Genomic DNA, 12,668 nt, shown 5'->3' on the forward strand with positions numbered 1-12,668 from the left:
TGGCTGGAGTGTTGCATGGAAGGGCACAAAGGACAAGCAGGGGAGGCAGGGATGGGGTGTCTGTGTCAGTGACCAGCTGGAGTGCTGGAGTTCCACCTGGGGATGGATGAGGAGCTGACCAAGGGCTTTGGGGTCAGGATTAAAGGGAGGGCAGGGACAGGTGGTGTTACAGTCTAGCTCTGCTTCAGGCCACCCGACCTGGCAGAGTGTGTGGATGAGACCAGGGGACAGAACCTTTACAGACAGACAGGAGCAGCCTCATGTTCACCAGCTCTGGCCCTCCTGAGGGACTTCAACCCTGGTCTCTGTTGGAGGGACAGCACAGCAGGACATAGGCAATCCCTGGGCTCCTGGATAAACTAGAAAGCTCCTGCTGAATCTGCTGGTCAGATGGAGACCAGGACAGAGTGGTGGATTCTATGCTTCCATGTGTTTCCATGTCTGGTGCTGTGTGGGCAGTGAATAAAGCTGTTTGACCATTGTTGGGTCTGTAAGGTCAGTGTGAGCTTGTCCAGGATTTGATTGTGTTTTTGTAGGGATTGTGGCTATTTACCTCTTGCATTTCTAATGTAGCAGCTGAGTGTTCATTAAGTTAGAACAGAGCCCTACTGATTTATCCATTTCCAGACCTCCCTGTCATGACAAAAATTTATTAGTTATTCTAAGTCCTTTTCCTATAACACGTTAAATCAAGCCTGGAATAGCAACTTCACAGCCCTTGCCAGTGCTGTCAAGGACTTGATAATACCAGCAATGTGTGTCCTGTTGTTTGGTGCAAACAGTCCCTTCTGCACCCTGCAGTCCTCCTCCTGTGGTTGTTCTGGTTTGATATTTACTCTGCCCTGTTTACCCCAGTGCTTTGTTACCCACAGGCAATGAGAGTTTCTCTCCTCCCCATGGACTGGATGTGCTCAGTGTCTTTCCACTGGGTCTCACTTCCCAATTTGAGCCTTGGACCATCCTCTGTTTCGTCCTTGCTCTTAAGCCCCTCTCAGTTTGGGGCTGCAGTGCAAAGCAGCAGGCTGGAGTATTTTATCCTGCTCCCAATACCTTGTGTTTTTTTAAACTGAATCTTACTTTGTGATCCTTTGTGATCATTTGCTTCTCCATGTTGGACCATCTAATGGCAAGAATTCATCCTGCTTCCCAAGGTTTGATCTGTGGGTCTGTTTGATTGCCATCCCTATTGTGGATTTAGGGACATGGTGCCTCAAAATGACTGCTTGCAAACAGTGGTAACCACACAGGAAAGGTGGATTTTTCTGTAATGCAGAGCAGTGCCTTGTGTCTTTTGCTGTGCTTTTGCATGGTTGAAGAACATAAGCCAAAGTGGGAAGAAAAAAATAAAAGGCAACACATTCCTGCTTTTCACACTTTTCAGAGTGTGTAAAAGCACACTGTGCTTTTATGGGACGCCACAAAGGTTCATAGCAAAATCCCACACTGCCTAAGTGAGGGTTTCTGGGATGCCTTTCCTTTGCTCTGTCTTCATGGCCCATCCTCTCACCAGACCTCCTGCTGGTGGTGTTAGGTGGTGAAATGTTGTCCTGCCTCTCTTATCCTTATCTCCATCCCAAGCAGGAAAAAACAGAGGTGGATTCTTATCACCAAGTCCTAACTGAGTAATTAGCTCATTTAAAGCCTTCAGCTTAAGTCAAATAGGTGTTGAGATATCAAACTCACCTCAGTTTCTATGGGAGCTCAGTGCTGGAATCTGAAAGGTGATTCAAACTTTATATATAGTGTCAGGGTTTTGCAGCATTTAATTCTAAAAGCCTATTAAATGTAGATTCTCAGAGTTTAGTAATCTGCTTACATGAGTATATTCTTTTGAAGCTGTTCTGAATAGATTGACAGCAACATCTGCCCACTGCAAAACTTGTAAGCACATTAAGGCTTACTGTTAGATTCTGCCATTTCCAAATTTCTCGAGACAAACGTGTTCATTAATCCAAATCACCAGCATAACTCTTGTTTTCTTTGTACCAATTCAAAATTAATATATTTTTAGCACCTTGCCAGATTCTCTTCTTCAAGCTAGAAGTCTCATGTTTCCCTGCTGTTGCCAACGTACTGTGGTTTGTTTTAATCATACAAATCATAAACAATGAAAGCACAATTGGAAGCAAGACAGAAAAATGAGATTCTGTAATTGGAACAAAGGAAATTCCATGCCAGCAATAACCCTTTAGTTCATGAAGGGTTTGGTTATTTCTGGCAGTGCTGCAAAATATCTGATCCAATGGAATCCCCAAAGAGGGGGCTGTATAACTTTTCAAGCCCATAAAACACAGCTTTGTAGCAAGTATGAGCTATAATGAAAGGATAGTAGGCAAATTCAGTGGGTTATTGAGTGGCCATGATAATTTCCAGAGTATTTCAGAAAAGAAGATAATGAATCTTCTTCTATCCTGCTGCCTGGTCTCAGGTTTAGCAATTTTTCCATAATCTATTTGTCTGGAACTTAAATAAAAATAGAGGGAGATTTCAGGCTATCACCTCCCATTGTTTTGTTATGAATATTCCAGTTTTTGCTGTTCCTTCTGAAGTCCCATCTCCCAGAGACCTCAGGTTCATGACCAAGGCATCACCTGCAGCACTCACTGGCTGTGAGCTTTGTGTGGGGAGTTGGGAAGAAGCAGCTCTTCTCTTGGCAGGGAACTGACACAGCAGGATCTGAGGGGGCTCTCAGAGGCTTCCAGGTGCTGATATTTGGAAATCCAGCAGAAAATGGTTCCTTTTTAGTTAGGTGAGAACACTCCCCACTGAGAGCCTTGGATCCTCCTGGCTGCTTTTGAAGCAGCTTGTTTGGAGCTGCTGGTGGTGTAAATTGACTGCGGCATCAGGAGCTCCGCAGTGACTGCAAGGACTCTCTGCAGGCGAGCAAACAAAGCCAGGAAGGCACCTGGGAGCCTCACACCCCACCTCTCCCCTGCTTCTTGCACTCCCATGACACAGATGCCTGCATACGGCCGTGGGATGGTGGGGACGCACACCCCATGTGGGAGGGAAGAGCTGGGGTGGACCTGCACCCCACACCAGCCATGTCTGGGATGGGGTGGGACTACCAGATGTCTCTGGACCACCTGTCTTTAGAGAGGAAACTGTCAGGGTAAAAAACTGTCACCTCTTCTTGGAGGTCTGTGAGCACATCCAGGGCAGGATGAGCTGGAAACAGCTTTTCAAGTATTTTGGCCCCCACTGCTGATGTGACACTGAGGTTGTCTCACTAAACCAGAAATTAGCAGGGTCAGAGAGTAAAATGTTCTGTGGCTTCACCACTGTACCCACCTTTACTGACCCATGAAGAAACCAGTTGGAGTAAGGGCTGGGTTCATGTAAGGAGGGGGGTGCGTGGCAGAACTTTTCTTCCCTTTCTCCCCTTTTTCAATTCTTTTGCCTCCTGTGTGGTAAGGACTCGATGTCACCAGTCCACATGATCTGTAGTAAGTCACATCTTGAATTGCAGAGCAGCTTTGGGGGTCTGGGGGAATGTTGCTCTCTCAAACTCAGTTACTGACCCTTGTGCAATGAAACCTCTGTGCTGTGTTGTGTCTGTGTCATGTTTGTCCCCCACCCACTCTCTCTGACAGGTATAATTCAGGGAACACAGATAGTAGAGGGAGAGCCTGTGAGGGATACTGTGCTATTTAAACTGGAGATACATTTGAATAAATAATTTGCAACTGGAAGGCAGGCATAAATTAATTGTTATTTGAATGACATACTTACTTTCCTTTTTCTAAAAGGTGTAATTCTTTATGTTTGACTTTCGGGATTACTTTCTCTAAATCACACAGGCATTGCAGTAACTCACCTCAAAGCCTAGCAGGGCTGAGTAGGATGAACACACATCTTACACTCATTGCCATGTGTTTAAATAACATTTGTCATCTTGTCTTCTCTGCTCTGAAATGAAAGCTTGGAATGAGCTGCATTTGGGCTGGAAAGACCAAACATTCACAGGAGACATTTGTGGATGGTGGAGAGGAAAGGAGAGGAAAATCCCTCAATTTGACAGCATGCTTGGGCATTTATGTCTGGGGGATGAGGAGAAGCAGGAAGGGTCTGCAGTTGTACTCTCCCCACAGAAACCTTCAGATTATTGGTGTTTTCATAAGGTGGTTGTCCTTAAAGTAATTTTTAATGAGAGCTGCTTATCAGCACATTTAACAATGTGACATTTGTGTTCGGAAAATACCACATCCCCAGCCCAGGGAGCCCAGGCAAGGAGATGCTGTGACTGACATTGAGACACGTCAAAGACAAAAGTATTTTGGGCTTTGCTTATGAAGTGTGAGCCAGACCATGCTCATGTTGCAGCACTGATACCCCTTCGGCACAGGGACCCCAGGGACTGGGGTGGGGCCTTTATCCTCTGTGCATGTTTGCTGTTCCCTGCTGGTATCAATCACCATGGCAGAGGCATGAGATGGGTTTCACGAAGTGGCACAAGTGTCCTGCAGAAGGGGCTGCTTTATTGGCACAAGCTGGCACCAGCTCGAGGTGGCTCAGAGATTTCTCTTTTTCTGCACTGACTGGAGAACATGGGAGGAAGGTGGTGCTTTGGCTTTTTTGCCTGTGAGCCCACCAGCCCTTCAGCTTGGGGGGTTGCAGAGGAGCCTGCAAGGGTGCTGTCCTGGGACCCCCAGCTTGTTGGGGTCTGCAAAGGCATCCCTCTGCCATATTAAGGCCAGGCTGCTTGGCCCCGGCTGCAGGGAGGGGTGCCAGCTGCCTTTTCCAGCTTCTCTGGCATTTCAGGAATGCAGGTTTCTCACTGAAGCTACATTTCAAAGCTTTTAACCCTTTGGTTGGCTGCATCCCACTGAACGTGGCCACTCCAGGCTGGTGCTGGGGCAGAGAGTGGCACAGCTGAGGGGAGCTGGTGTCCCCCTTGTACCTGAGCACACCAGGAGGTCTCAGCTTGGAGGAGTGTCCCCCAAAGCACCCAAGTCACACAGGACCATGTCTCTGCCTGGTGGGATGTAGCAGGTCCTCATGCATCTCCTTTTTTGCAGTTCATGCTCAAAGATGTGCAGCTTTGGGCCCATTGCCTTGCTGCTTCAAATTAACTGGTGTAGTGGTGCAAATGGTTCATTTTGGGTCAGGTACATACCCTTGTGTCTGGCCAGGTGGGAAGCACCAGGAGGTGACACTGCATTTCTCCAGCATCCCTGTTTTAGGGAGAAATCCCTCTGCTAATGCTTTCAGGTTTGCTTCCTTCTCTAGTAGACTTTTTCCCCTGAGAAAGGTGATCTGAGGTCCTCACACCCCCAGCAGAACCTTCTGAGAACAGTTTCAGTCTCTGGACATGGAGTTACAGTATAGTATTGCTGTAGTACTGTGTTCCTCCCTCCTGTACTACATTGTGTAGGCTACAGAAATCCTCTCTGGCAGCTGTTGTGTGGATTTCAGAAGGGATTTCGCCCACTCAAACCCAAGCTATTGTGTTTGTTTGTATAAAACTGTATAGGAGAGAGATTGTATTAATTTAGGGATGCACCAAGTGGGCTTGGTTCTGCTCTTGCTAAAACCTGTGGGAGTTTCCTGATTAAATCTGAAACCACAGGAGACCTTTCAGCAATGTACTTCTGAGTTCCACCAGTGGTTTGAATTAAATTCACAGTGACACCACAGATAGGAATTTCTTCATAATCTTTAAACTCACGAGTGCTGTGGATGTTTATGTCCAGTCTCCAGATGTGTTTGCCAGGTCGGCGCGGTGGCATTAAGTGGCTGTGTGACAAAGAAGCAGCAGGATGAATGGCTCAGTGCTCCATCCCTCTGTAAAAAGCTGAGCCCGGTGTCAGCAGTGCTGGGCAGGTCTGTGCCTGCAGCAGCAGCCACGAGATGGTGCTCGGAGCATGCCAGGAGCCGTGGGCAGCTGCAGCCTGGCCCCAGCCTGGCCCCCTTCTCCCCATCACTCAACCTGCACCGACCCCCCAACTGCACCTGTCAGGGCTTTTCTGGCCTGGGAGCCATTGTTTCTCAGGTATAGCCACGTTTTGTGCTTCCCAGGATACGGCAGCTATTAAAAAAAAAAAGGCATTTTGCAAAATGTTGAGTCCCAACAGAGGCCCCAGGGTGTTGTGGTGCAGAGCTGGAGCTATGCTGGTGCTGAAGTGCAGGGGTGGGATGGCTGTGCAGGCAGCTGGGGCTTGGGAGAGCCAAGCTGATCAATCTGAGATGCCTGTACCTGGAAAAGCTGCTTGTGCCTGGAAAAGGAATATACAGGTGTGTGTTCCTGTGCTGTAGGCACAAACACCTCCTTCCTCCTGTCCTTGTCCCTGTGTCATCTCTTCAGTGCAGCATCTTGCAGGGTTGCCAGCTATTAATGGAGATGCATGTGGGCAATGTCTAGTGTTGAGGATTCAGCTGGAGGTGCAGAGAGCTCCTGGATATGGAACTCCTGCTCTGACATAGCCTTGGAGTGGAAATCTGCCTCAGTTCTGTAATTAAACTGTGTATTTCAGATTGCTACTGCACCAGTATAGGTCTGGGGTTGCCTTTGCATACCCATGTGTCTGAGTAGATGTCATCCTCTAGTTTAGAGTTTAAGCAGAGTTTAATCCAAGCTCCTGAGTATCCCCAAGCCCCTCAGCGTGCCCTGATAGCTCTTGTGGCCAAATGTCCACATGCCTCTTGCTTTCCACCCTAGCAAAGCATCCTCCCTGAGCTGGCCCCACCATCCCTTCTGTCTCACTCCCCTTCTTTAAAACCCTGCTGAAGTCCCACTTTCTCCCCAAAACCCCTGTGAAATGGGCTGGGCTTGCCTGGGCTTGCCTGGCAGCGTGAGGATGGAAGATTAGTAGGGAGCTGACAGACAGGGAGCCAGCCACTAGGACTGGTGCTGGGAGCTGGGTAAAAACGTGATGTGTAGGAGATGACTGCAGGAAGGAAAATTCATGGTGTTTACCCATGGCACTGGAAAAACAGATGTACAGTAAAGCAGACTGCTGCTGGTGTTATCTCGGTGATCTCACTTTCGGAGGCTGTGCCTGGGTTTGGTAGTGCCTGTTCTGGCTGCCAGTTCTGGGAGATGATGAGGACTTGTTTAGGGCTGGCAGAGCAGCACAGCCCATCACTGGGGCTGTGATGAATGGCAGCAGCCCAGAGCTCAGAAGGTGCTGGTGTGCTCTGTGCCTCTGCTGTGGCTGCCAGCAGGCAGTGGGGGCAGCCGGTGGCTCTGGCCCACACCTGAGTTTGAGTTTGGTCCTTGTCTTCAACATCATCAGCTGTTCCCCAGGTCCTGAGTGTAGGGACATGTTCCTCTGAAGACAAGTGTGCAGCAATTCTGTCCCTCTTCACCTCCCTTTAATCACTCTGGTAAACTTTGTCATTCCATAAATCTTGCAGCAAGTGAATGCATATTTCTTTCCTAAGTGCTGATGAAAAAGCTGAGTGCAGCTTGGCTGCCCTCCTCTGCAGAGCTGCCCTGGCAGTTCAATCTAGTCTGTGGGGGCTCTGCTGACTCTCATGGTACCTGTGTAAATCAGGATACCCTGTGGTGCAGAGCCCAGCACTGTACCAAAGTCAAGGTACGTTCTGTCTGAGCAGTTACTTTGATCCCTAAGGCTGCATCTCATCAAAGACTGAAATCAGGATTGTTTGACAACACCTATTTTCCATTAGCAATGTTGACAGCATTAATTATATTCTGATGCTTTAATTCTTTATTACTGAAATCACACATCAGTGATAGTCATTATTTTGCAAGGGGGTTGATGTTATGCTAATCAGCTTGCAGTTAACTGGGTCATCCCACTCATTTTTTTGGCTGTGGGCACAACACTACTGCTCTTGTACTGGAGTCTCTGTGGTCTGCCAAGATTTATTTTAAACAAACATGAGCAAGCCAGAATTTCTGAGCCAGCTTTTTTAGGACTCTTGGGTGCAAGTTATGTGAAAATATTTATCTCTATTGTATACTGTTTAACATCTTCCTTGGTTACTAATGGACTGGAAAGGACTTCATTGTCCTCAAGTGATACAACTACATCATCTTGCAAAGTCAGAGCAAAAATGTTTATGGGAATCTTCTGTCCTTTCTTTGTCATTATTAACTGTCTTGTGCTCTCTGTTTTGGAAAGGGCTGGTGCCTGTCTTGGGATTTCTGAGTTTGTACTGAACTTTAAAGATCTCCTCTCTATTAGCCCATCACATCTTGGTCTTCTGTGTTCTCATTCCTGCAGGTACAGTCCCCAGATCACAAGGAATGGAGCAAAAGCCCAGGCTGGCAACCATGAGGTGAAGGTGAAAGGTCCAGAGCCAGTGATCAGCCAGATTATTGACAAGCTGAAACACATCAACCAGGTTTGTTGGAGATGAGCCAGCAGGGGTGGCTCAGTGGGCGGTTTCTAAATCAGATCTGCCTCCCCCTCACTCTCCCTGGGCTCAAGCAGACATCCTGGGTGTCTCCATCTGCAGCAGCCCTGGCAGCCCTGTGTGCACAGCCAGTGCCACCCCAGCCCTGCACAGCACCAGGCCCACAGGGCACACGTGCCAGTCCTGCTGGATGCCTGCTGGTGTGGTTCTGCATGTGCAGCCTCAGGACTCAGCCTGTGCCTGGCTCGTGTGTGGATGCATGGCTGCAGCGCTTCTGCTGGGCATCTGTGCCCTTAGCAGTGGAGGTCCAGGAAAGATGGAGCTGATGGGGTGCCCTTGAGCAGGACGTGCTGGCTGGGGGTCATGTGGCACGTACCAGATCTCCCCTCTGGTTGGAGGAGCTCCTTTTGGCATTGCTCATGGCTGGCAAGAAGGGTTGCTTTTTTCTTTGCTGTAGCTCCCTGGGCATTCTCTCCCAGTCAGTAATGGGGCAAGTTACTGTTGAATGGGGAAATGGCAGAGCTGGATGAGGAGGAAGCTTCCTTCCCACTGCCTCAGACCTGGCATCCTTCCTGGGACAGGCAGTGTCTTGTCTCTACCCATTATGCCACGCCAGTTAGGCCTGTGAACAAGCCCTGCTGCTGCCAGGGGATTAAGTGGCAGCTCTGCAGAGTGTTCAGCTTGTGTCTGAACCTCCCCAGCACTGCCCTGGGCCAGCAGGGCTGGGGTCTGGCTCTGGACTCTGCTCTGCCCTGCGTGTCACTGAGTGTGGATGTCACAGGAACTCGTGGAGGTGTTTTTCATAGGCTGGGCTTGCTGCTTTGCCAGGACACACTCTGGGACCTCACAGGGCAAATCCTTGGGTGCTAACACTGCTAACACAGCTGAGCTGCCCCATCTCTCCTGAGAGAGCTCTTCCCAGAGGGGACCTTGCCCACGGTCGCCGTGGCACGAAGCTCTGGGCAGCGGTGGGTCCCTGGGGTTAAGCCCAGCTTTGCTTCCCAGCCGGGTGGGCTGTGAGGGCGGCTCTCTTTGGAGCTGCTGGCTTAGCAACTTTTCTGCTAACCTCTGCTTTCCTGCTCCGAGGCTGCCAGGGACTGTTTTCACAGCCATTCCCGTTTAACCCCGCGCCCTCCGAGGCAGGCATGCCTCATTAGGTGCTGTCTGGGAGCAGGATGCAGACAGGGATTCGGGGTCCCCAGGAGCACCCCACAAAGCAGGAGCTGCCATGGGCAGTGGCCCTACAGCCTGCTCTGCCTTCTCACATGCTCCCAGTGCCATCTGCCAACAGCCCATAATTATTAGAAGGGGAAAAGTGGGGGGGAATAGCATAATCAGCTCCCTATTATATGGGGTAGAGGGCAGGCTTCAACCTGCAGGTGATAATGATATTTTGCCATTCACAGTGAGAAAGTTGCAGTGAACAAAACATGGTTATTATGTACTTGAAACTGCTGACACAAAGTGGTTGTGAAATGCTGGCTGCCAGACTGGGTCAAGTTAGGTCTTTGCTGAACAGCTTGGGCTTCTGAGGAGTGGAGGTCTGTGGAGTGGGAGACCCTGGGTAAACACTGCTGTGCTCAGCTCAGCTGTTTGCAGCAGCAGAGTGTCCCTGTCAGCTGCTGCTCAGAGAAGAATTGTGGTGAGTATGGTCAGCTCAGTCACAGTCTCTACAGTGCTTCCCCCCACCAGCTTGCAGTGTCAGGCTGGGATGTGTTATGGGGGGCAAGTAAGCTGTTTTGGTTTGAACTGCATAAATGTAAGAGCCTGAAAAATGTCAAACCCTCTTGTAAAGCTGTGTTTGAGAAAGAGGAGGAACTGAGAATAAAATCAGGAGAAAATAGGAAGTGATTTGTGCAAATTAGTTGTGAAGCTTGCCCAGAGAGGCTGTAGCTGCCCTGTTCCTGGAAGTGTTCATGGCCAGGCTGGAGGGGGCTTGTAGGAAACTGGTCTAAGAAAGGTGTCCCTGCCTATGGCAGGGCATTGGAACTACATGATCTGTAAGATCCCTTCCCACCCAAACCAATCTGTAATTCTATGATATGATTCTATTCCTGTGGAGGGTCTGTAGTCAATGGTCAGTAGCTCATATAGCAGGAAAGCAACTGTGGAGGTTACTTAAATTTGGGATTTGGGGTGTCAGAGCTTACCATCACACTTATTTTCTTGGCTTAAGGAAGTTTTGAGCTCTCTTTCACATCTGGAATGCATCTTGATTGCCAAAGAGTATTAAATGTGTAAGGAACAGCAGCTCTGGATGAATTACAGTTCTGTCTCTCAGGTGTTGGCTTCAGATTTGGGAAGCAGTGGGAACTCCTGAGCTGCAGAGGTTTGAAAATCTGCTTATCCACCAAGCTCAAGCCAACAGTGGCTTTTAAGGATTTTCAGACATCCAGGATCTTTTGGAGAAAAGACCATCTTTGTGGTGCTCAGAGCTGTAAACTGGATTCCCATGTGACTACCTTTAAATTATGAATCTTGTACAATGTTGTGGCTTCCTCCCAGTGTGTTGGAAATACAGCCTGGATTCTGTGGGTGTGGGCAGACTCAGGAACCATGCTGTTTGGTTCAATTTTCATAGTGATCCACAGCTTTTATTTTTACTTGGAGATTTTTTGCTAAATAACTGTAATTTGCTGATGACTTCACCTTTATTCCAGGATGCTCATGCTGCTGGAAGTGTCTGTTCTTTCAGTGTTGTGTGTACAAATTGTGCCTGCTCTTTAGTTCGTGTCCTCTCAAACCTAATTTGGGTAAGTGTACACACATTCTCATGAGAAATTCTCATGAAACGTTTGCAGTTTGAAATGAAAATGAGGTTTGTGCATTAGAATTAAACCCATGGGGATTGAAAGAAGTAGAGAAAACCTAACCCAGAGAAAAGGGGAAGGGAAAGTGCCCCAGACTGTATCTTTTTGCTTTGAGCACCTTTGAGTATTTATTCATTTATAAATAAATAAGTGAATTAAACACAGTGCCTGAGCTGTGTGCTGTCTCAAGGCAGCCCTTTCTGGATGAGTCCCCCTCAGTGCTGCCTATTCATCACATCAGACCAGTTTTGTTTCACCCAAATGTGTGATTCTGGCTGATGCTATTTTTTGTGCATTGGTGGGTGAGGTGCTTTATTATTGCCATATTGGGATTTTTTTCCCCCCAGTTCTGTTAGATGTCTACCGAGTTTTGATTTGAGTTATTTTTGTTGTGTGCCCAGAGGCATGAACAGCCCATCCATAAATATTAGCATTGTTATCTCAGCTGGGAGGCTAAGGGTCACCTTCAGGAAAATGAGTTGGAATTGGTTCCTAACTTTTATTTCCCAGAGTGGATGGGGTCTGCTTCTAGCTAGAAGGGTTTCACTCATCCCTTGAGTGAAGCTATGTAGAAACTGAAAGGTTATTCAGTGTCAGCACGGGGTCTGGCTCAGGTTTTCTGTGGCTTGGTAACATCCCCAGGCAGAAAGGGGACGTTTGAGTGGCTGAGAGATGGGGCTGAGCTGCAGGTTCTAACAGCCATGCTTGGAGGTGGGAGCTGTGGTGTCACATGTGCCACGTCCTGGCGGCCCTGCCACCCTGGTGACCTCGTGTTGGTCACCCTCCTCCACTGAGAGAGGAGCTGAGTGATGCTGGTGTAGGGATGCAGCAGGCATCTGTGGTACCAGACTGGCTGATGTGACACTCCTGGTCCTCCCTCCTGTCCCTGTCTGTCCTGAAGTGACTTTTGTGTCCTTTGCAGTGCCTGTGGGGCTCTGACACCATTGCAGCAGATGCTTTACTTCATCCTTAATGCCATTACCTCTTCAAGCTTGTGCCCAGTTGCAATCTCTTTTTTGTGCTTAGGTAAATCCTGATGTTTATCATAGTACTGTCTCAAGGAGGAAGAGCACAATTTTTTAAGAAAAGGAGGGGGAAAACACCACAAAAATTAATAGTAAAGTCCATAAAAGGAAACTTAGCTGGGGAAGATGTGTCTTTACAGAATTGAATGGCCTGGAAACATATTGTACATTTCCAGACACTCGAGTTAAGGGCTCATTTAGAATATTTCAGATATACTGGAGTTTGACAGTTCTTTGGTTTCCACATCAAACAATCTGTAATTTATTGCCCCATATAGGGACTGTGTTTTTATCATATTGCATGTTTTCTAGCCAGAAATCTAACTACCATATAAGCTCTTGAAAAAATAAACCCTTTGGGGATGGGAATCCAGGCAATATGCTTTCACAGACCCTGAGAAACTCCCTTTGATTTATTTCCTTGCAAATAAGGGGAAGACACAGTTTCGTGGAGTATTACAGCTGTTCCCCCAAGCAGGGTCTTGCTGCCTTTCTTCATGTGCTCGGT

General features: G+C 48.1%; 1 protein-coding gene across 1 annotated transcript in view; it reads left to right on the forward strand.

Annotated features, from left to right (window-relative positions):
• GPC3 (glypican 3) overlaps positions 1 to 12,668 on the forward strand; it is a 139,860-nt gene that overhangs the window by 89,974 nt on the left and 37,218 nt on the right. The window contains exon 6 of the mRNA XM_039717486.1: positions 8,193 to 8,313. Within this exon, the coding sequence (XP_039573420.1) occupies positions 8,193 to 8,313 (121 nt within the window). The remainder of the gene's footprint in view (positions 1 to 8,192; positions 8,314 to 12,668) is intronic.

The sequence above is a fragment of the Passer montanus genome, unplaced genomic scaffold (assembly GCF_014805655.1).
Source record: "Passer montanus isolate IOZ18808 unplaced genomic scaffold, ASM1480565v1 scaffold38, whole genome shotgun sequence".
NCBI classification, from domain to species: Eukaryota; Metazoa; Chordata; class Aves; order Passeriformes; family Passeridae; genus Passer; species Passer montanus.